The 21525-nt window shown below is 38.0% G+C and overlaps 1 protein-coding gene across 4 annotated transcripts in view; it reads left to right on the forward strand.

The window, feature by feature from the left end:
* CCDC191 (coiled-coil domain containing 191) overlaps nucleotides 1-21525 on the forward strand; it is an 88369-nt gene that overhangs the window by 7953 nt on the left and 58891 nt on the right. For 2 of the 4 annotated variants that reach the window (XM_077884105.1, XM_077884106.1), the window contains 5 exons: nucleotides 1647-1788; nucleotides 6039-6182; nucleotides 9337-9515; nucleotides 10964-11187; nucleotides 14462-14615. In XM_077884105.1, coding sequence (XP_077740231.1) covers nucleotides 1647-1788; nucleotides 6039-6182; nucleotides 9337-9515; nucleotides 10964-11187; nucleotides 14462-14615 — 843 coding nt within the window. The remainder of the gene's footprint in view (nucleotides 1-1646; nucleotides 1789-6038; nucleotides 6183-9336; nucleotides 9516-10963; nucleotides 11188-14461; nucleotides 14616-21525) is intronic. The other 2 variants (XM_077884107.1, XM_077884108.1) reach the window with 1 other exon arrangement.

Consider the following 21525-nt stretch of genomic DNA (forward strand, 5'->3'; position numbering starts at 1 on the left):
TGAAGAGGGTGGTTACAGTTTCCTGTAGGGCAGTTGGACAAAGCCTTACACTGAAGGTGACATTTGAGTAAGGTCAAGAGGAGGCCAGGAAAAGAGCTGTATGGCCATCGAGGGAGAGCAGTCCAGCAGAGAGGAAGTAAGCTCAAAGGTCACGAGATGGGGCCCTGCTTGCCATATATCTGAGGAGGGATGCACAAGGTGAGTGTGGCTGAAGTCGAGTGACTGTGGGGTGTAGTAGATAAGAATGGAGAGCTCACAGAGGGCCTGATGGTGCAGTGCCTTGAAGCACATTGTAAAGACTTTGATTTTTATTCTGCATGCGATAGAGAACCGTTAAAGGATTTTGAGCAGAGTTACATCTGGCTTTTATTTCAAAGGGATTGTCTGCTGTGGTGAGAGACTATGACAGAAAACCTATCAGGGAATTGGGGTGCCTTAGACCAGGTGATGACAGTAGAGGTGACAAGAAGGGGTCAGATCCCGGATATATTTTGAAAATAGAGGCGACAGATTTCCTGATAGGTTAGTTATGGGGTAGGAGGGAAGGAATAGAGGACTCCAAGAAGGACTCCAAGGTTTTCATTCCGAGAACTGAAAAAGTGGAATGGTAACTGCCCAGGTTGGAAGCTTGGGAACACAGCAGATGTGGAGGAAAGCAAGTTTGTGGGGAGAGAAAAAGTCGGGGATAATTGTAAAATACGTTCTTTTATACTGTGCAAGTGAACCGACGTGCCAACACAGTTTGCACACCTCAACCAATCCCATGAATTAGGCCATATTTTTATTGTTAAGACATTCTGGATGATGACAGTTCAGCAACTCTGTCCCAATTTTATTGAGCCTACTGTTTATATGATGGGAAGTTCTTTTCAGGGCTAGTAATTTGAGGAAGTATAGCTAATCTGCCTCTTCATATTCATATGCAAATCGTAGTGACATTGGTAGCTAATAAAACACTGTTTTCTATTTAAAATAAAATATCCAGGTGTCAGGATCCCATTACTAATGCTGTAAACAAAAGTTATCTAAAGTTTAAATAACTTTTTGTTCAAAAATAAATGTTGTGAGTACATGTTAAAATTTGGTAAAATAATCCTGGGGTCCCAGGATGGAGTTCTGGGTTGGGCTCCCTGCATGGAGCCTGCTTCTCCCTCTGCCTATGTGTCTGCCTTCCTCTGTGTGTGTGTGTGTGTGTCTCATGAATAAATAAATTAATTAATTAATTAATTAAAATCTTAAAAATAAAATAAAATTTGGTAAAGTATTGAAATTCGTGTTTAAAAAAAACGAAATTATTTGGGGTGTTTAAGCCTCAGTTCCTTCAAAAAATGGAAAAATGGAAGTATCTCAGTAGGTGATAGAAAATCCATTTCTTGGGACTCATGGGTGGCTCAGCGATTAAGCATGTCTGCCTTCAGGGCGTGATCCTGGAGTCCTGGGATCGAGTCCCACATCGGGCTCCCTGCATGGAGCCTGCTTCTCCCTCTGCCTATGTCTCTGCCTCTCTCTGTGTCTCTCATGAATACATAAATAAAATCTTTAAAAAAAAAAAAAAATCAGTTTCTTGAGTAGGAGAAAAGTTCCTTAGACCTGAACAAAGTTGTGTCATCTTAATGGATTTTTTTGTTGTTGTTGTTATATTGAAGAGGGTGGAGAAAGCCTCAGAATTTGCAGTTTCGAAAGCATTTTCTGCTAGAAATTCCCATTTGCCCAGAAGGCTTTGGAACCAAATTGTAGATTTGGAAACATCGGAGCAAATAGAGGATCATGATGAAGTCTATGCAGAAGGTAAGACAATACATTTTTTTTGTTGCAGTGTTGACAGTTCTTTAGAATATAGCTTATTAAACATAACTTTTTAATGCATTTCTAAGTACAGAACAGCAACTATTCTTTCTCTTAATTTTTGTGTCTTTCAACCTCCCTGAAACAAATTTACTCTGGAGTGAACTCCAATATTCCAGGTAAGGGGCAGCCCCGGTGGCGCAGCGGTTTAGCGCTGCCTGCAGCCCACGGTGTGATCCCGGAGACCCGGGATTGAGTCCCACGTTGGGCTCCCTGCATGGAGACTGCTTCTCCCTCTGCCTGTGTCTCTGCCTCTCTCTCTCTCTCTCTCTCTCTCTCTCTCTCTCTCTCTCTGAATAAATAAATAAATAAATCTTAAAAAAATATATATATATATATATATTACAGGTAAGGCTATATTTAAGGTCCATTTTGTCTCCTGAAATGGAATCCCATCTAGAGGCAGTTTGATATGATAGAGCTAACTGGTGAGTGTTATAAGGTATCAGTCCTGTGGCATGAAGGGCAGCATAATAATCTGATCTAATATTATGAAATAATTTGACCACTGGGTTGTAAATCCACTTTATTCTTTATGAAGAGAGTCTAAAACTGATCTAACTTTCCTATCTCCCCAAAACATTTACTCCTCTGGAATTTAGTATTTTGGTGTTTAATGCTCTTGGGAACTCCAGCATTTAGGGGTGAAGAAATCAGGAGAAGCCAGAAAATAAGATTGGAAAGGAGAGGCAAGAGAGGTGGGAGGACAGTCAGAATGACCATGTCCTGGAAGCCAGCTTCCATTTGGATTATTTAGGTTTCCATTTACTCACAGTATGTCTTTATTCAAAAAAAAAAATATGTATTATATAACTATTGCCTTATATAATTCATAATAAAAATTACATGTTTTAATATATGTATATATACGTATATATACACACACCCATACATATGTATACATACATATGTATATACTATAATATAATAGTCTGTGCCAGATACTATTTTAGACACTGGAGGAACAGATTTTGAACAAGAGAAGGGAAGCCCTTGCTTTCATGGAGTTTATATTCTGGTGTGGGAATAAAGAAAACTTAAAATAATTAAGTAGTGATAAATCATTCAAGTTTGGACCTGAATAATAAGAAGGAGCCAGTGATGGAAGAAGAGTATCCAAGAAAGAGGGAAAAGTAGCATCAAGACTTAAAGTACATACAAGCTTGAGGTGCTCGAGGAACAGAAAGAAGACCAGTGTGGCTGGAGCTTCCCAGTGGAGATGAGCTTGCAGGAGTGAGCAGAAGACCTATTACATACATAGGGCCTTATAGGCCTGGGGAAATAATTTAGATTTTATTCTGAGTATGATGAGACATCATTGAAGTGATTGAAGCAGAGGTACAACTGTATAACATTTTAAGTATGTGAAGAATGAATTATAGGGGAGAAAAAAGGGAGGAGGAAGATCAGCGGGAGGCTGGTGCAGTGGTCTGGGCGAGCAATAATGGCCCTTGGTCTTGGGGGGTTAGTAGAACTGGAGATGCAGAAAGGAGATTGGTTCAGAAATTGGCAAGGCTATGTCTTGCCGACCCCGTCTCCCAGCCCACTAGTGGGAATACACAATATACTTTAGCCTCTTGAAGTTTCTGAGAAATTCTGCTGTTTTAAAAAATGTTTACTTCATTTTCTAAGCTTTCTATATTATGAAACTCTTTGTATCCTGAAATCCATATTGATATCCTGAAGAATTAGTGATTTATATTAGAAAGTACCAGTGTATGGGAAGAACATGGTTTTCAAAGGTTTATATCCTTTTTTTCTCCTCTCCTCCATCATCTGTTAATATTCAGTAAGAACATGGGCAGCCTGGGTGGCTTAGCGGTTTAGTGCCGCCTTCAGCCTGGGGTGTGATCCTGGAGACCGGGATTGAGTCCCACGTCAGGCTCCCTGCATGGAGCCTGCTTCTCCCTCTGTCTCTCTGTCTCTGTCTCTATCTCATGAATAAATAAATAAAATCTTTAAAAAAAATATTCAGTAAGAATCAATGTTCTGAGGAACATACTTTGAGAAGTTCTGCTTTAATGCAGCCTTTAGAGCCTCTCATCCAACAGGAGGTATTCCTACAGTTGAACCCTCCAATGGAAGTTCTATTTCTTTTTTCTTTTGGGGTACTTCATAAAAAACCCCTATTTACTAATGAATGGCACTTAATAGATCTGAATTATTCTACATATAAATTACTATACATGTAAATGTCTGAATTACTGCACACAGAGTTACTTGGTAAATATGTCAACTTTCTCTACCTTCCTCTGAAAGCCCACATTTGTTGCTAGTATACTTTTTATACTTGGTTCCTACTACCTTGATTCATTGTTGTTTAGTTTATATTTCCTACATTCCTATCTATATTAAATGCTTTTTGGCATCATTTAATGTAAGAAACATTCCATTCCTTCAGAGCTATGTGCTAGTGGTAACAATGATGAAGCTAATGCTGAAATACATACTTTTCTTCTTTGAAACCCTTATACCCTATGCATAGAGCTGTTGGATAATAAGGATAGTGATGAAGGTATTACTAAAGTAGACATTTTCTCCCGTACGTATACTTTTAAGAAGATTTTCCGAATATCACTAAGGAAGAAATCCAAATAGAAATTGGCTTCCAGGACAGCACATTATTTGGTTTTCCTCCTACCTCAGTAGCCTCTCCTTCCTAGTCTCTTCTTGGTTCGGCCTTATCTCTTCAATCCCTAAATACCAGAGTTCCTCAGGACTTACTCCTAGAACCGGTACTCTATCCATCTTCTTCCTTTGGTACTCTCATCTACTTCTGTGGCATTAAATCCACAGTGGTATAAGCCAATACCTATTTTTTTTTGAAGATTTTTATTTGATTTGAGAGAGAGAGAGAGAGAGAGCACAAGCAGGGGGAGCGGCAGGCAGAGGGAGAAGAAGCAGGTTCCTGCTGAGCAGGGAGCATGATGTGGAGCTCAGTCCCAGGACCCTGGGATCATGACCTGAGCTGAAGGCAGACACTTAACCGACTGAGCCTCCCAGGTGCCCCACTATTTGACATTCTTATTTGTATGTCTCCTACGCATTTCAAACCAAACTAGTCTAAAACTGAATTCCTGATCTTCTCCCTCGGCCTTCTCCATCTCAGTAAATGGCTTCTCCATTTTTACAGTTGCTTAGGCCAAACAAAACCTTGTAGATTTCTTTCTCTCACTTCCCATATCTACTACATTAGCAAATCCTATCAATTCCACCTCAAAAAAATACTTTCTAAAATTGGATCATTTGGGGGGCACCTGGGTGGCTTTGTGGTTGAACATATGCCTTCTCCCTCTGCCTATGTCTCTGCCTCTCTCTCTGTCTCTCATGAATAAATAAAATCTTAGAAAAAAATAATAAAATTGGACCAATTTTAATAATTCCTCTGCAGATCCAGGCTACTATCACTTCTTTCCTGGATTATTACATTTGTCTCTCAATTGATGTTCACTACTTCTGTGCAAGGGATTTTCAACTTCAGCACTGTTGATGTTTTGGGCCAGATAATTATTTTGGGGGCAGTTGGGGGGCTATCCTCTGCATTATTGGATGTTTAGCAGCATATCTGGCCTCTGCCCACTAGATGTTAGTATCATTTATCCCTATTGTGATAACCAAAAATGGCTCCAGACATTGCCAGGTGTCTCTTGGGGGGCAATATCATCCCTGATCTAGAATCACTGCTCTAAACCTGATCCCCACATTCCCACTTTATCTCCTCTATTCCCCCTTCACTCCTTTCCCATCACACTGCCTCCTTGCTATTTTTCTAACACTCTGGACATTCTCTTCCTAGGGCCTTTGCAATTGCTTTCCCTCTGCATGGAATAATATTTCCTTACATATTCATAGGCTCGCTTCCTCACTTTCTTCCCTTCTTTACCCAAATGTCTTCTCAGTGAGACCTCTTTGAACCCCTAGTTTAAAACTGTCAGTACCCACCTTTTATTTCTTACCATTTCTCCTTTGCCTACTCTGTTTTTCCTATTTACTTATGGTCTCTCTTCTCCAATTAGAATGTAAACTTCATTGGTGGTAGATTTTATTTGTCCTGTTTTGTTTGCTGCTCTGTTCCCAGCATCTAGCACAGTACCTGACACATAATAGATGCTCAATTAATATTGGCTGAGTGAATGAAGAAAGTCTCTGAAGTAACAGTAATATTAAAAAGACTTTTTCTGTTTTATTGATAGCTCAGGAGCTAGTCAATGACTGGTTAGACACCAAACTTAAGCAAGAACTAGTAAGTGATGGCGAAGGTGATGCTGAAGACACTGTGTCAAATATCCCTCCTGTGCTGGAAGCCAGTGGACATTTGAAATATGACAAGTTTGATGGTAAGAACTTGTCTCATTGTTCTAAGCTTTTAATCTAATGAATGTATCTAAGAGGTCTTTTTAATGGTTTTAAAAAATAAATGATATATTATTTGACTTTTCTGGGTTTTACTTAGTTTTATAATTGGCTTTAGTTTTTCTTGGTTCAATATAAATTATCTATATCCTCAGTAAGTTCATGGTGTTTTTAAAGTTAAAATATTCTATTTGTAATTCTTCTTATGATTATTATAGCAATTAATGCTCTGAGTATCTCTTCCCATATATTGTTAGATGACCCTTAACTTTGAAGGGGGCCATTTTATATTTATAAAATGTTTCATGTCATTAGGAGTCTATTGCTTGTACACAGAACTAGTGTGTGAGGGTTCCTCAAATATACTCAGAATTCGATTTGTTTTACTCAACATAAAGGTAGGCCTAGCAATGGTGGAGGCAGCTCCTCATGTGTGACTACTCCTACATCACTGGTAAACTCCTCTGGCAGTATTCCCCGTGTTTAGGACTCTACAGAAATCTCCTACAAAATCCCCAGCCCAGGAATGACAAAGTCTTGAGCTCTTAGCTAGAGAAATTCTTCAAGAACACCTAGTCGGATCTCCCCTCTGAACTCCGTCAGCTAGAGATCCTTCTGTAGTATCCCTCACATGGGGTGATATAATCTCTGCCAGCACATCTCCCAGGATAGGAGGAGCCCAGTCAGTTGTTATGGGGCTCTAATCCTCATACATTCTCTTTCAGGAGAATAAGAAGTTTGACCTCCGAAACTTTTACTTTTTAGTGCAAGAGAAAATATCATATTGGTTTTTTGTGTGAGAGATATAATCGTATCTCTCATATGTCGTGCTTCTAGCTTAAATACACCAGCTTACTCAACAGTTCTTCGTATCACATGGTTTCTAATCTTATCATGCTGGTTGCCATCTTCTAGATGTTTTCTATTTATCAATATCATTATTAAAGTGAGGCACTTGCATACTTCATATTTATTCTGAAGCATATATGGAATATAGTGAACTATTACTTGCTTTCATATGGTGCTAGTAGATGTAGTTATGTTTCTTTACTTAGATTGGCAATTATCATCTAGTATCATACCAGGCCTCACTCATCTTATGCATGTAGAGTTTTTTTGTTTTATTTTCTTGGTGTTTTTGGATCAAAATTGAACAAAAATATTATATAGCCATTAAAAAAGGATGTTTACTGAAAATATTAACATGTGATTATCTCAGTAGACACAGGAAAAGTACCTGACAAAATCTAACATCCATTCCTGATTAAAAACACACAGCAAAATAGTAATAGAAGGTAGAGTCCTCAACCTGACAAAGGACATTTACAGAAGAAGAATTATGGAAAACAAAAACCAAAATACATTATCAGGAATTACATCTAGGGATCCCTGGGTGGCGCAGCGGTTTAGTGCCTGCCTTTGGCCCAGGGCGCGATCCTGGAGACCCGGGATCGAATCCCACGTCGGGCTCCCGGTGCATGGAGCCTGCTTCTCCCTCTCCTCTGCCTGTGTCTCTGCCCCTCTTTCTCTCTCTCTCTCTCTCTCTCTCTCTATCATAAATAAATAAAAATTTAAACAAAAAAGGAACTACATCTAATGTAAATAGATTAAATATTCCAATTAAAAGACAGGATTGGCAGAATGAATTTTAAAATACGACATAACTATATGCTGTCCATAAGACACAATTTAGATTCAAAGACACAAACAGATTGAAAATAAAAAGATGAGAAAAGATAGACCATGCAAGCAGTAACCACAAGAAAGTGAGAGCAGCTTACTAATATCAGTCAAAATAGGCTTTAAGATAAAAAATTGTTACAATGGCCAAAGAAAGGCATTTTATAATGATAAAGGATCCACCGTCAAGAAAACACAGCAAGTTTAAACATATGTACACCTAATAAGAGCTCCAAAATACCTGAGGCAAAAACTAACAAAGTCGAAGGGAGAAATAGATAATTGCACAATTCTTCAAATTATCTGGAGACCTCATACCCCATTTTCGGTAATGTATGGAACTAAACAGAACATCAACAAGGAAAATGTTTTCATCATTAGTCATTGAGAAAATGCAAATTAAAACTACCTTGAGTAGGTACATACTTACCTATCAAAATGGCTTACATCCAAAGACTGACTATACTAAGTATCGATGAGGATGTGGAGGAACTAGAACACCCCTGTACTGCTGGGGAGAATATAAAATTGTGTAACCACTTTGGAAAACAGTTTGATAGGTTTTTAAGAAGTTAAACAGCTACTTCTATGATCCAGCCATTCCACTCCTAGGCATTTGCCCAAGGGAAAGGAAAGCATATGTTCATATAAAAACTTGTACACAAATGTTTATAACTTTGTCATAGCCAAAATCTGGAAACAGCCCAAATGTCCATCCATGAATGAATGAACTAAATTATGGTATACCCATACAGTGGAATACTAATCAGCAATAAAAAGTGATAAACTATTGATAAAACACCACGATGAATCTCAGAAATAATTATGCTGAGTAAAAGAAGCCTGATCAAAAAAAGTACATAGTGTATGATTTAATTGATAAAAACAATTCTAGAAAATGTAAATTATAGTGAGAGAAAGAGGTCTGTGGTTGCCTGGGATAAGACAGAACATGGGGAGGAGTGGGAGGAGACGACTGCAAATCAGCATGAGGACCCTTTTGGAGCTGACAGACATGTTCCTTATCTTGATTATAGTGATGGTTTTATGGGTAGATGTATATATCAAAACTTATGGTAGACTTTAAATATTTACAGTGTATTGTATGTACATCAATTATACCTCAATAAATCCATTAAAAAAAGCCATGGAGTCTTCAAGGATGTTTAGACTGAAGTAGTAGCTTTTACATTTGGCAATAAGGAGTCTTTAGTGACTTGGGTGAGGATAACTCCTCATGAGTGGAGGGTTTTTTTTTTTTTTTTTTTTTCCTTCCTCTCAGTTGAAGGTAGTTAATTGCTCAGGGCTATCCTCATCCAGTTGGCATTATCAGTTACTATTTATTGAACACTCACAGCTTTGTATTTTTATTGTACCAGGATTATTTACATAAATATGGAAATTGTACTAAATTTTAAAAAATTTTCCCTTTTTTTGTTGTTGCTCTGTCTCCCCCAGAGTTGTGTGGCTATTTGGAGGAAGAAGAGGAAAGTACCACTGTTCAAAAATTTATAGACCATCTGCTCCATCAAGAAGTGGTGGATTCTGGAATGTTGGAAGATCTTGGAATGAATGGAAACCAAGACAAGCAGCAGCAGAAGGATCCTCGTCTTACCATGGAGATGAGACATAAGCAGGTGGGAGGGAAAAACAAAATTAAAATGGGTAACAGGAAGCAATCTTTGTGTAGCACATTTAATAAGCTTAAATAAAGACTTAGGCTTTATTATGAAAAAGGGTGCCATCTGTGGTTTGGTTAGAAAGAATAAAAATAAAATATAAGAACTTCAGAAGAAAAATAATGCTCATAAACTGAGGACAGGAAACAATTTATTTAAGAAAACCGAAAAAAGGAATAATTGATTTTTGAACAATGGAGTGGTGAACTAAATTTTATTAGTTTGTATATGGTACTATTATAAATATGTAGATTGGTTTTGTTTGAATTTGATTTTTGAACTGTGACATCAAAATATTAATATCATGAATATTCCAGTGAATGTTATAATGATAATTCTTTTCCAGACAACTGAAAAATTCACTCATTTTGTGATTATAATTTGAAAGGGAGGACAGATCTGAATTAAATCTAGTTCAGCTGTTTTGAATTAGAAAGGCATATGGGAACTTTCTTTTCTTCAAAGGGAATAAATAGTGGGTTATAGAAAAAAGATGCATCTCAACTCTTTGTAGGGAAGCTTCAGGAAATCAGAATGACCAAGTCTTTCCCACATGTCCAGAACTAAGCCTGAACTAGAACGGATGTCTATACATTGTATGTTGTCTTTCAAAACCCTGAATTTCTGATTGCTTTCAAATATTAAGGTATGCCAAAGCACTGAGGATGTTAGAAGAAGGGATAGAAGTATGATCCTAGTTTGGCTTTGTGATAAAAGGGAGGAGAGGAGGTTCAATAAGAGATTGTCAGTATCTAGAAGTCTTATTATAACTGGAGAGTAAGATAAAGTTGAAGGTAAGTGAAGTGGAAGGGAAAGGAGCACTCTTTAATTCATAGCTAGAAAAGCCTCTAGGGTCTAGGGAATTAATAGGTTTGAAAAATTGACTGTGCTTATTCAGAAATATCTGTGAAAGTCATGGTTTTGATTTCCAAATATGAGCCAGAATCATTGATATATTTAAATGATAAAAGTGAGTAGTGTTCCTCATGGCACTAAAGTATTGTTGTATCTTTCACAATGCAGCCTCCCCAGAATATCCATATTCTTTCTTAAATTATAATCAGAGTGCACACAGCAGTAGTGTACACCTTGGAAAATATTAGGGGTGGGAAGTCATTATTAAGAATCCAGAACTTGGTGTCTGACACACTAGACTTTCAACTTTTCCATGATGCAAATCATTCCCAGAGTTCTGGGAGCCCTCTTACCTGACCTCATCTAGACTTGTATTGGTTCTTACCCAAGCAAAGAAGGGATTTCTTCCTATTCTTCCAATGAACAGTGGGGCTTCTGGGCCAGAATGTTTCAAACTGGGCATATCGTGAACTTGAAAATGTATTCTAAGCTTTTGCATTTCCTTTTCTATTTGGAAGGCTGCATTTCACCCTCATTGTATTCTCTTTAAGGTGAAAGAGAATCGCATGAGACGTGAGAAAGAACTGGAGCGCCAGAGAATGGAAAAGATCCAGAAAAAATCAGTCTTCTTAGAGGCTCAGTATTTGGTACAGGAAGAAAAGAAAAAGAAGGCTCTGGAGGCCAAGAAAGAGGAGGAGGAGATTCAAAGGGAGATGGTAAAGCTGCGGAGGGAGCTAATTGAGAGGAGACTTGCTGTAGAAGAAGCATGGAAAATGTAAGCCAGCCGTGGTGAGCAGTGTAGACTTTTTGTCTAAACGATCATTTTGGAAGTACTTGGAAGTTTAAAAACATGGACATTATGATAAACAAAACACCCAAGAGAAATCACCCACTATTTCATGATCTTAACAAATTAACTGTTTACATTTTTCTGTTTCCTCTGGGTCTTGATCCCTTTACATACGTAATTGCAACTATAAAGTACATTTAATTTATTTTGCTTCTTGTAATTAACACATTGCCCAGAGTCCTGAGGTCTCATACTATTTCTCCATTGAGTTCCTAGACCATAATTTATGTAATAACCTTCCCCCCCTTCTGATAAGCATTTCAACTATTTCAAATTTTTCACCATATAATAATGCAGTGAGCTTCCTTAAGCATAGAGCTTTTTATTTTCTTAGGAGTATAATTACTGAGGTAAATGGTATAGGCCTTTTGACGACTTTTGAAATATTGCCAAATTGCTTTCCAAATGGGTTGTACTTATTTACACTATTGTTGGCAGTGGGCCAGTTTACCTACCACATTCTTCTTTGCATGGAGAGTACTATCATTTTCAATATTTTTGCGCTTTTAATAGGTATTATGTTAGTTTGCATTTCTTTGGTTACCCAAACATTAAGATTAAACATGTTTCCTTACGCACGTTTGCTAATTGTGCCTCAGCCTATGTGAATCCTGTGGGTGTCTTATCTTCTGATAATCATACAGTGTTACCATTGCCTTCCAACCACTGGTGAAGAACAGGAATACCTGACATAAGAGGAGAATCAAAATAGTCCTCATAGGATATAGTACGGTTATGTATCCTCATGCAGAAAATGAGCTTCTAAATGAAATAACTAACGTATGTATGCTGAGAAACAGCACTGATGGATGACCTGCAAAAGCCTTGGAGCAACGTGCCTGATGTGACTGAATCTCAAACACAGAGGCCAGAAAGACCTGTTAGATAATCCCTTCCACCCCCATCAGCCTACACAACTTTTCTGCCGGAATTCCTGATTGCTCTTACTCTGTCTATCCAATTTAAAACAGCTCACCAGTGCACATGTGCTTTACTCTCTCAAGGGCCAGGCTGAGGCCTCCTCCAGACCCCATTCCTTTCAGAAAACAATCACCAGTGTTTTAGTGAGTTCTTGCTAAGGTCAACCTTACTTTTCAGATTGCTCTCAAACCCTGAAAAATCTAGGCTGACCTAAAATAAATTGTGAAAACAAGTAACATTTGATGGTAATGGGATGCTCTGCTCATAGTGGGCACTCAACAAATGTTCACTGCCCACCCATTCCTTTTAAAAGTTTGGATCTTATCCACAGTGCCAGTGATGTGGATAATACACTCTACTGCTAGCAGATGAACTGATTTAAACGTTCCAGAAGGCAATTGGGTAATAAACAACAGGAGACATAACATGATATTATGATTGACCTAGAAATTCCAATATTAGGAAAACTATAAGAAAATGGTCAGAAATCCAGACAAAAATTTGTGCACAAAGATAATCAAGATGATATTATTTATAATGGACATTAATAAATACTGGAGAAATTAATGAAAATGGTTATACGATGAGACAGCACTGACATACATGTCAGTGTTTTGTTGTTTTTTTTTTCTGGCTTTTATATCCAGTTTTTCACAGTGAGCAGCTATCACTTTCATGACAGATACATATTTTAATATTATTTTAGAAAATCAGATCCATAATTTTAGAACTGTATTTCTTTAAATGGCCACTATGCTCTGCCCATAACTATCTAACAACGTCATGGCATTTGGATAGAATCAGTACAATTTTATTATTGATAGGGCTTTTTAACTTATTTGTAAGCTATCCTAAATCTGCATCATTGCATAGTTTTAAAGTATCTTCTCTAAGAGCTTTATTAATTACAAAGGGAGAAATGGCAACTTTATATGGGAGAAGTCCCCTTAACCAAGTAATGGTTAACCTCACCAATAATAAGATGTAACATTGTATGTCCTCTCTGTATGTGAGGTTTAACATGTAGACTCTTCTGGCATCCCTCTCTCAATTTTCATTTCCACAAGTATAAAGTGAAATTCAGAAAGACAAGGTGATTTGTATGAGCTCTCACAGCTGATTTGTGGCCAAGTCCCAGGAATCCTGATTGCTGACTAGGTGCTATTTTTACTCTAGCATTGGTGGTATATATACCTTACACAAATACACATACATATACTTTAATACACTCCAATAAGAGAGCAGTGACTGTGAGCTTGCCTGAGTTGTCATGGGGAAGAGACCTGGATGAGAATGGATAGGTGGGTGAGATAGAGGATGACCAGAGAGATAAGCAACAAAGTTACTGGGCAATTCCTGTCACTTGCCTGAAAGCTCTTTCTTCTTCTTTTCTTTCTTTTTTCTTTTCTTTTGTTTCTTTTCTTTTGTTTCCTTTCTTTTGTTTCCTTTCTTTTCTTTCCTTTCTTTTCTTTCCTTTCTTTTCTTTCCTTTCTTTTCTTTCCTTTCTTTTCTTTCCTTTCTTTTCTTTCCTTTCTTTTCTTTCCTTTCTTTTCTTTCCTTTCTTTTCTTTCCTTTCTTTTCTTTCCTTTCTTTCCTTTCCTTTCTTTCCTTTCCTTTCTTTCCTTTCTTTCGATTTTATTTATTCACAAGGGACACAGAGAGAGAGGCAGAGACACAGAAGAGAGACGCAGGCTCCCTGCGGGGAGCCTGATGCGATCCCCGGTCCCCAAGATCACGCTCCAAGCCAAAGGCAAATGCCCAACTGTTGAGCCACCCAGGCGTCCTGAAAGCTTTTTCCTTATTATTAAATTCTATTTTTTCTCTTTTCAGCTATTTTAGAATTAATATAAATTCCACTGCCTCCTTATGCAAGAATATCTGATTCTTTCATTATTTTTCCTCCCTAGAAACCTTGTAAAAGCATTGGGGCAAAAATTTTATCCCTTATCTGAGGGCCCTTTTCTGTTCCTCCCTTCGAAGAAAAGAGAGAACTTATGTCTACATGAGAGAATACCTAGGAGTTGTTAACTCTCAAATTTTTATCAAAGTATCACTCAATGGTAAACTCAATAAAAGTACTTTACCAAAATATCTATAGGGCTTTCTACTTTTCAGAGTGTAACACTCTTATTGAATCTATATTTTATGAAGGAATAAACTAAGGCTCAAAAAAATCTGTTTTCTGATGGAAAATGCAGTGTTTGTTCCACAATAGTACGTTGTAATTACCCGTCATTAAGTCTGTTGTTCATACATGTATTTTTAAAATTGTTAACAGAGAGCGGAAAAAGCAGGAAGAAAATTCTCCAAAAAATACAGAAAAAGGCTTGTGTCAAAGTGATTCTGTTCTTCTGCATGAAGAAAAAATGGCAAAAGAAAGAAAGAAGAAATTGAGAGCGTTGTTAATCCAAACATTCAAGGAAAATCGTCAGGTGGGACTTATAACTTCTCTTTGTTCAGCATTCTGTAGCATAAATGACAGAGGGCTCTATCAGAGGTGGGCCAGTATCACATGAAGCCCAACTGAACCTCACCGCAAATACCGAATAGCCCACGCTGTTTGTTCTGTGCTACCCAGCTGGCCTAGGGCATGGGGCAGTGCTCCATTCTCCTGTCTGGGGTCTATTCCTATAGATACTCCGTGTGATCTTGGGAGACTGGGTGTTAATTTGAGGTGGCTTCCTAAATTACCCTTTTCAGCATAGCATGTAACTAACTACTCATGTAGATCTCTGGTAGGTTTTGAAAGCTTGGCTTCCATAGTCTTCTGGATTATTCAGAAGAATTACTCAGAAAAGTCACTTCCTTCTGATAGCTAGGATCTTAAAGCAATGATACACTTCTCCTTTTCATGGTCTGCACTTTACTCTTTTCTCCCTCTCTTTTACTTTCACTTTTTGTAAAAATTACTGGTCAATTTTTTTATTGACAAATGAGGATCCTCTCCAGTCCATTTAAGCAGAAGATTCTTTCAATGAAGTGGGATTGACAGCAGTATGCGTTTGGGATTTATAACATTTCAGGTGAAAGGGATTACTTGGAAGATTTGTAAAATGAGAGGGTTGGCTGAGAAAAGATAAATATGGATATTTTATATTTTTTATAACACCCACCCAGAGCCTTAGGCTTTGCTGAAATTCAATGAGAGCTAGTGGAATGAATGCAGGAAAGCACAGATTTGACAAGAGAAAGGACAATGTCACGATGGTATTGAGGGATCTTGATAAATATAGTACAGACTTATAGAAACCCTGGAAATCATAACAGGAATTTGAATATAATATTGAGAAGTGGGATATGAACAAGAGACCACAGTAGTCTAAGAAATTTAAAAGGAGAGAGACATGGGGTGCCTGGGTAGCTCAGTCACTTAAGCATCTTCCTTCAGCTTGGGTCATGATCTCAGGGTCCTGTGTTGGAACCCATGTCAGGCTCCCTGCTCAGTGAGAGCCTGCTTCTCCCTCTCCCTCATGCTCGCTCTCTCTCTCTCTCTCTCTCTCTCTCAAATAAATAAATAAAATTTTTTGAAAAAATGTGGTGGAGGCATTTTGGACTGATGGGCAAGAAGTCATAATTATTGAGATATAAAACAGGGGTTTTGGTTAGAGTTTTGGCTTTAGGAATAGAGAAGGAAGAGTAGCAGGAGGAAATGTTAAGAGTTGGGATTAACATTTTGAGAAAGATTGGCAAGGACTCTAAGATGCTACATCCTTCGGGAGACCAATAGAATTGGTCTTACAATAACAGTTCAGATTTCTAAAGGAATATAGGAAAGGAGAGGAGTACTCAGAGGACCATTTAGAGAAGGGGTGAGGAAAACATGCCAAGAAATATTATCCAACCAATGAGAGATGAGTAATACATTTTTTCCAGAAACTTAAAACTGAAGTTCACTGTACAGGAAGAAATAATGCATGTTTTAGATAGAAGTGGCTAGCTATGAATTTTAGACTTGTAAAGAGTTGTACAAAATTCATGGTCTACCTATTCAGCCATTGTAACTTAGAAATGCGAGATTATCATCTCTACTCCACAGAGATCTGCTTGATCTAAACCTATACTTTGTTTTTAAGTGCTTATTTTGAACTTATTTTAGACATATAGAAAAGTTGCAAAAACAACATGCAGAATGCTTGAATACGCTTCACACAGCTTTTTCCAACGTTAACATCTTATGTAAGCATATCATAATTATCAGATCTAGGAAATTAACCTTGGTACAATACCATTAGATACCATTAACTAAACTATAGACATTATTAGAAGGTCACTGGTTTTTCCACTAATGTCCTTTTTCTATTCCAGGACTCAGCCCATGATTCTATGTTAGAGTATACCTAGGAGTGTATACCTAGGACTCAGTCCATAATTCTGTTTTATTTATTTTTATTATTTTTTAAAAAGATTATTTATTTATTCATTAGAATACACAGAGAGGAGAGAGAGAGGCAGAGACACAGGCAGAGGGAGAAGCAGGCTTCATGCAGGGAGCCTGACGTGGGACTCGATCCTGTGTCCCCAGGATCAAGCCCTGGGCTGAAGGAGGCTCTAAACCACTGAGCTCCCCCCTCCCCGGGCTGCCCCATAATTCTGTTTTATATAGATGTCATGTTTCCTTTGTCTCTTCCAGTTTTGTGACAGCTCGTCAGTCATCCCTTGTCTTTTATGACCTTGACATTTTTTTTTAAAGATTTTATTTATTTATTTATGAGAGACACAGAGAGAGAGAGAGAGAGAGAGAGAGAGAGAGAAGGGGGGTGGGCAGAGACACAGGCAGAGGGAGAAGGTTCCATGCAGGGAGCCTGACATGGGACTCAATCCTGGGTCTCCAGGATCACACCCTGGGCTGAAGGCAGTGCTAAACCGCTGAGCCACCCAGGCTGCCCGACCTTGACATTTTTTAAGGGTACTCATCAGATATTTTGTAGAGTGTCCCTCAATTCGGGTTCTCTGATACTGTCTCTTGCTTAGATTGAGATTATGCATTTTTGGCCGGATTATTACAAGAAGTGATGCTGTGCCCTTCTCAGTCATATCAGAGGGTACATACTGTTAGTATGCTGGATTTCTGTACTGTAAAGTTGTTTTAATTTTTTATTTTATTTATTTATTTATTTTGAGCGAGATCAAGCACAAGCGAGCGTGAGTGGAGGGGTGGGTGGGAGAGGGCAGGTGGGGAGAGAGAATCTTAAGCAGGCTCCATGCCCAGCACAGAGCCTGCAGCATGGCTCAGTCTCACAATCCTAAAATCATGACCTGAGCTGAAACCAAGAATCAGATGCTTAACTGGCTGAGCCACCCAGGTGCCCCTGTACTATAAAGTTACTGTTTCTCCTTTGGAATGTCTTAGAGGAGATATTGTAAAACTATGCAAATATCCTGTTTCTCCTTAAACTTTCACTTATTAATTTTAACATATATTGGAGGATCTTGCCGGCAACATTACTGCATTTATCTAATGATGATTTTGTACTTCCCCTCCTTTCTTCTCCATTTATTAACTGAAACTCTTCTACAGAAAGAAAACCTGTCCTTTCTCCCCATTTACTTATTTATTTATTCAGTTATTCAGTTATGTTCTTTTATCAGTATGAGCTCATGGATATTTATTTTATTCTGTGGGTGATAATCTCTTACTGTCATTCTTTACTGTTACTCAAATTGTTCTAACTTTGGCCAGTCTTTCAGGTTGACTTCTTTGTTCTTTCAAAATGCTTCCATCCTTTATTGAGCACTGCTTTTCTTCTGACACCATGGGACATTCTAGGCCCATCTTGTGTTTTCCCTGTCCTAGCCCTGGAATCAACCACTTCTCTGGTTTCTTTATGAGAGAATAGTATTTAGAAAGCAAGATCTGAATACAGGATGCTCTCGCAGCTCCTGGGGTGTCACTACTCAGTAGACAGAGCTGGGAAATATATGTGGTATATACTAACCCACACATATACACATATTATATGTATTTCTTTGTCTATTTGTATACCTATTAAAATCCATGAATTCATACTGACATCTCTAACTCCAGTGCAGTAATGCAGGGGTCATGCCAGCTTTCCCTCTTCCTTATGTATAACTTACTTCTGTGACTATCTGTCTGCTTATTAAAATACTCATGAGTTCATAATGATACCTTCAACCCTAATCCAGTGCCACAGGTTTCAGAATGCCCTTCCCACTTTATTTATAATTCCTTTCTCTGGCAGTGGCACTCATTATCCAAAATATATTTACTTATTTAATCCTGATATACTATAAAAGTAGTTTCAGAATTGCTAGACATACTGCTTTGTAAACAAGTTCACTAAAACCAGAGTATGATATTTGTACATTATTTTCATTTCTAGTCTCATTCAGCCAGAATGTTATTATTTATGTTAGTTAGTCCTCTTCTTCCCTCCCCCCTCAGTGTTGCTTATGTTTATTTGTAATATTGAGTAAATCTGTAATTTTGATTTCCCCTGTGTATGAGTGTAACTGAGACATGGAGAAAACCCACCTACCAGACTCCTCAGGCTTTTACTCGAACTTGGCTAGAGACCTGAAGGTCCTCTGGTAAATGCCACAAAGTAGCAGGCCCCCTGGGCTTGTTACCATGACCCCAAGCCACATTCCTAGCCTGGTTCTTGAAGGAGCCCAAAGCTGCCCTTGGATACTGAAACTTGAACACTCAGCAGCCTAACTATGATGGCAGGACAGAAAGGGGGAAAAGGCCTAGTTGTCTTGCAGTGAGCGGCTAGATAACAAGAAACTCTTGTCAGCACCCTCGCAGTGATTCACTGGCACAAACCCAACAGCAGGCTATATAGAGGATTTGTAGGAAGACTCTGAAGAGTCTATTTCTAGGAGGAGTTCTAGTTCAAGCTCCTTTAATTCTTATAATTCTTTGTGCTTTGACTCTGAATCGTATTTGTTCCCCCAAACAATCTCTTAACATCCCATTTAGGCCAAGTTATTTAATAGACTTTCTGAGAGAAACTGAGCAGGCCCTCCCATCCAAACATAGTTTCAGGTATGGCACTGTGCATGCATCTTCCCCACGTATTTCATTACCAGGTCTCTTTGTTTTATCAAAAATACCTGTTTTTGTATAGAAACTTTCTACTTCCATTTTCTATTCTATTTTCCCTTTGATCTTGCAGTGAAATCTCTTGGGGAGATTCAGCAATCCTCATGTCATTGCTAATTAGCAGAAACAACAAGGGATTAACTATGAAACTCTTATACAAATGGCCTTCTTAATTCTCACCCTGTTCTGAAATACATTTTATGTTTTCTTAAGGAAATAAGAAAGTCTGTGATCTTTCCTGCTTGTGAAAGTTGAAGAGAACCATGAAAGATGGCCTGATACTAACTTAAATCTTAATTCTGATGGGGGAAGGTTTTGGTTTACTTACTTGGTTGAGTTTTTCTGTTAGAGAGTAAGATAATAGTGACCCAAAGGAATCACTGTTAATGTTGTGCTTATGGCATAGCACCTTCCAAAAGGCCATGCCAGACTAAACCAGGGAGATCTATTGGAAAGGAAGCCTGGATTTTTCTGACAAGGTGATAAGAACTATAGTTAAGTACCTCATTTATATAGCACGATTCATCCCCAGAGATCTCCGTTCTGTTGGGACTGCCTACATGCCACCGAAGGAAAACCATTTCTGAGCAGAAACATAGCAACCATCCTCTCAGTAATGTCGTCTATATTTGGGGAAGGAAATGAAGGAAGAGCCTCTTTGCAAATAAAACTGTAGAGAAAGAAATGTCAGGCATACACATGAAGGACATCGAGATTCTTCTAACTCTCCCCTCTATGCTTATTGCCAAAGACCATGTGTGGTATGCATTTTAGGAGGGGTTTGAAACATAATTATGTATTACTTCATACAGTTATTTCCAAGAAGAAATTTCCAAGTAAAATTTTATCAGTAAAGAGGTTGTCTATTTTGTTCTCTTCTTCCTTACCCTCACCCTATGAGTCCCTCGCATGTCCCATTCTCAAGGAAGGGACAGTGAGGGCCATTTTACCAAAACATCGCATTGATGTTTGGCTTTTCAGAATGCCATGAAGCTGTTTTTGATCCAAAGGTTCCAATTCATGTATAAGTAATTTTTTTGTCTTTTGAAAAAAGTAACTGATTAAATTCTGCTTTTAAAAAAGTAAGAGCCTTTGGCATAAATGGAGCCCATTCTATAAAATTTTATAGTAGAATATCTTTTCCCCTAAATACTAGACATTTCAGGTGAATATTTATAAGGATCTTGAGAACCATATGCGTAGAAACAAATGACATCACATCACTGTCTTACTGTCAGGCTACCCTGGGGGTGAACCTAACATTTATCTAATATATTCTGAGATGAGCTGTACTCTTGGCTTAGTTTGAGTGTGTGTGGCTGGGGGTGGGGGAGAGTGGGCAGGGAGTGCATTGGTAGAGGGGGGAAGGAAGTCTGGAAGAGGAAGAAAGAGGAAAGGAGAGAAGACGTGGGAAGCAGCAGGTCTGCCTTCCCTAAAGACACAAGGCCCTGAAAACTGGTCTAAGCTACGTTGGAGAAAGAGCACTGTCCTAATGAATAGTCTGGTTATAGGCTGTATTATAATTATTCATCTTTAAAAGATCCCAGAGTGTTTTGCTGGTTAAGAATTTACTATGTGGTTAAGACTGAGCAATTACTTTCTGAAATTGTAGTATTTCTGAAGTGAGGCAGAGTTAGATTAATAAGCAGTATTATTGATTAAAGTTCTTTGCAGAATTAAGAATTTACAGAATGTCCTTATGTTGGCAAATACATACTCACATGTTTATGAGTGAAGTGTAATGATGTCTGATGTATGGGATTTATTTGTAAATAATCCAGAAAAAAAAATGCATGGAGAGATAAAACAAGATTAGCAAAATGTTGATAATTTTTAAAGCTAAATGAGGTGTTTATTTCTTCTTTCTGCTTTTGAGTATGTTAAATTTCTGTAATGAAAAAAAAATTTCTGTAATAATGGTGTTTTTGTTTTAAGTTTAAAAGGGGAAGGAGAAAAAAACAAATACAGAAATTAAAACATTGCATCTTCTGGGATATAACAAAAATAGCTTTTTGTCTGTAACCAGTGTTAACATTTTGCACAGCAGTGGTTGTCAAAGCTTGGGCCTCTGGGCTTTCCATGGAACCAGGCATGTCCAGGTCTTAGCACTGTGTGCAGAGAACTGAATGTATTTTCCTTAATGTAATCAGTTATAGGGATTTTTATTCCTTGAGACAGATTGCACAATGACTTCCTTTCTTTTCTTTGGGGCATAATTATGAAAATCAGGAGTAGGGTGGGTCACAAGTTACTCCTTCCCAGGCTCATTCATTTTG

This window comes from Canis aureus, chromosome 35 (assembly GCF_053574225.1).
Source record: "Canis aureus isolate CA01 chromosome 35, VMU_Caureus_v.1.0, whole genome shotgun sequence".
Taxonomy (NCBI): domain Eukaryota; kingdom Metazoa; phylum Chordata; class Mammalia; order Carnivora; family Canidae; genus Canis; species Canis aureus.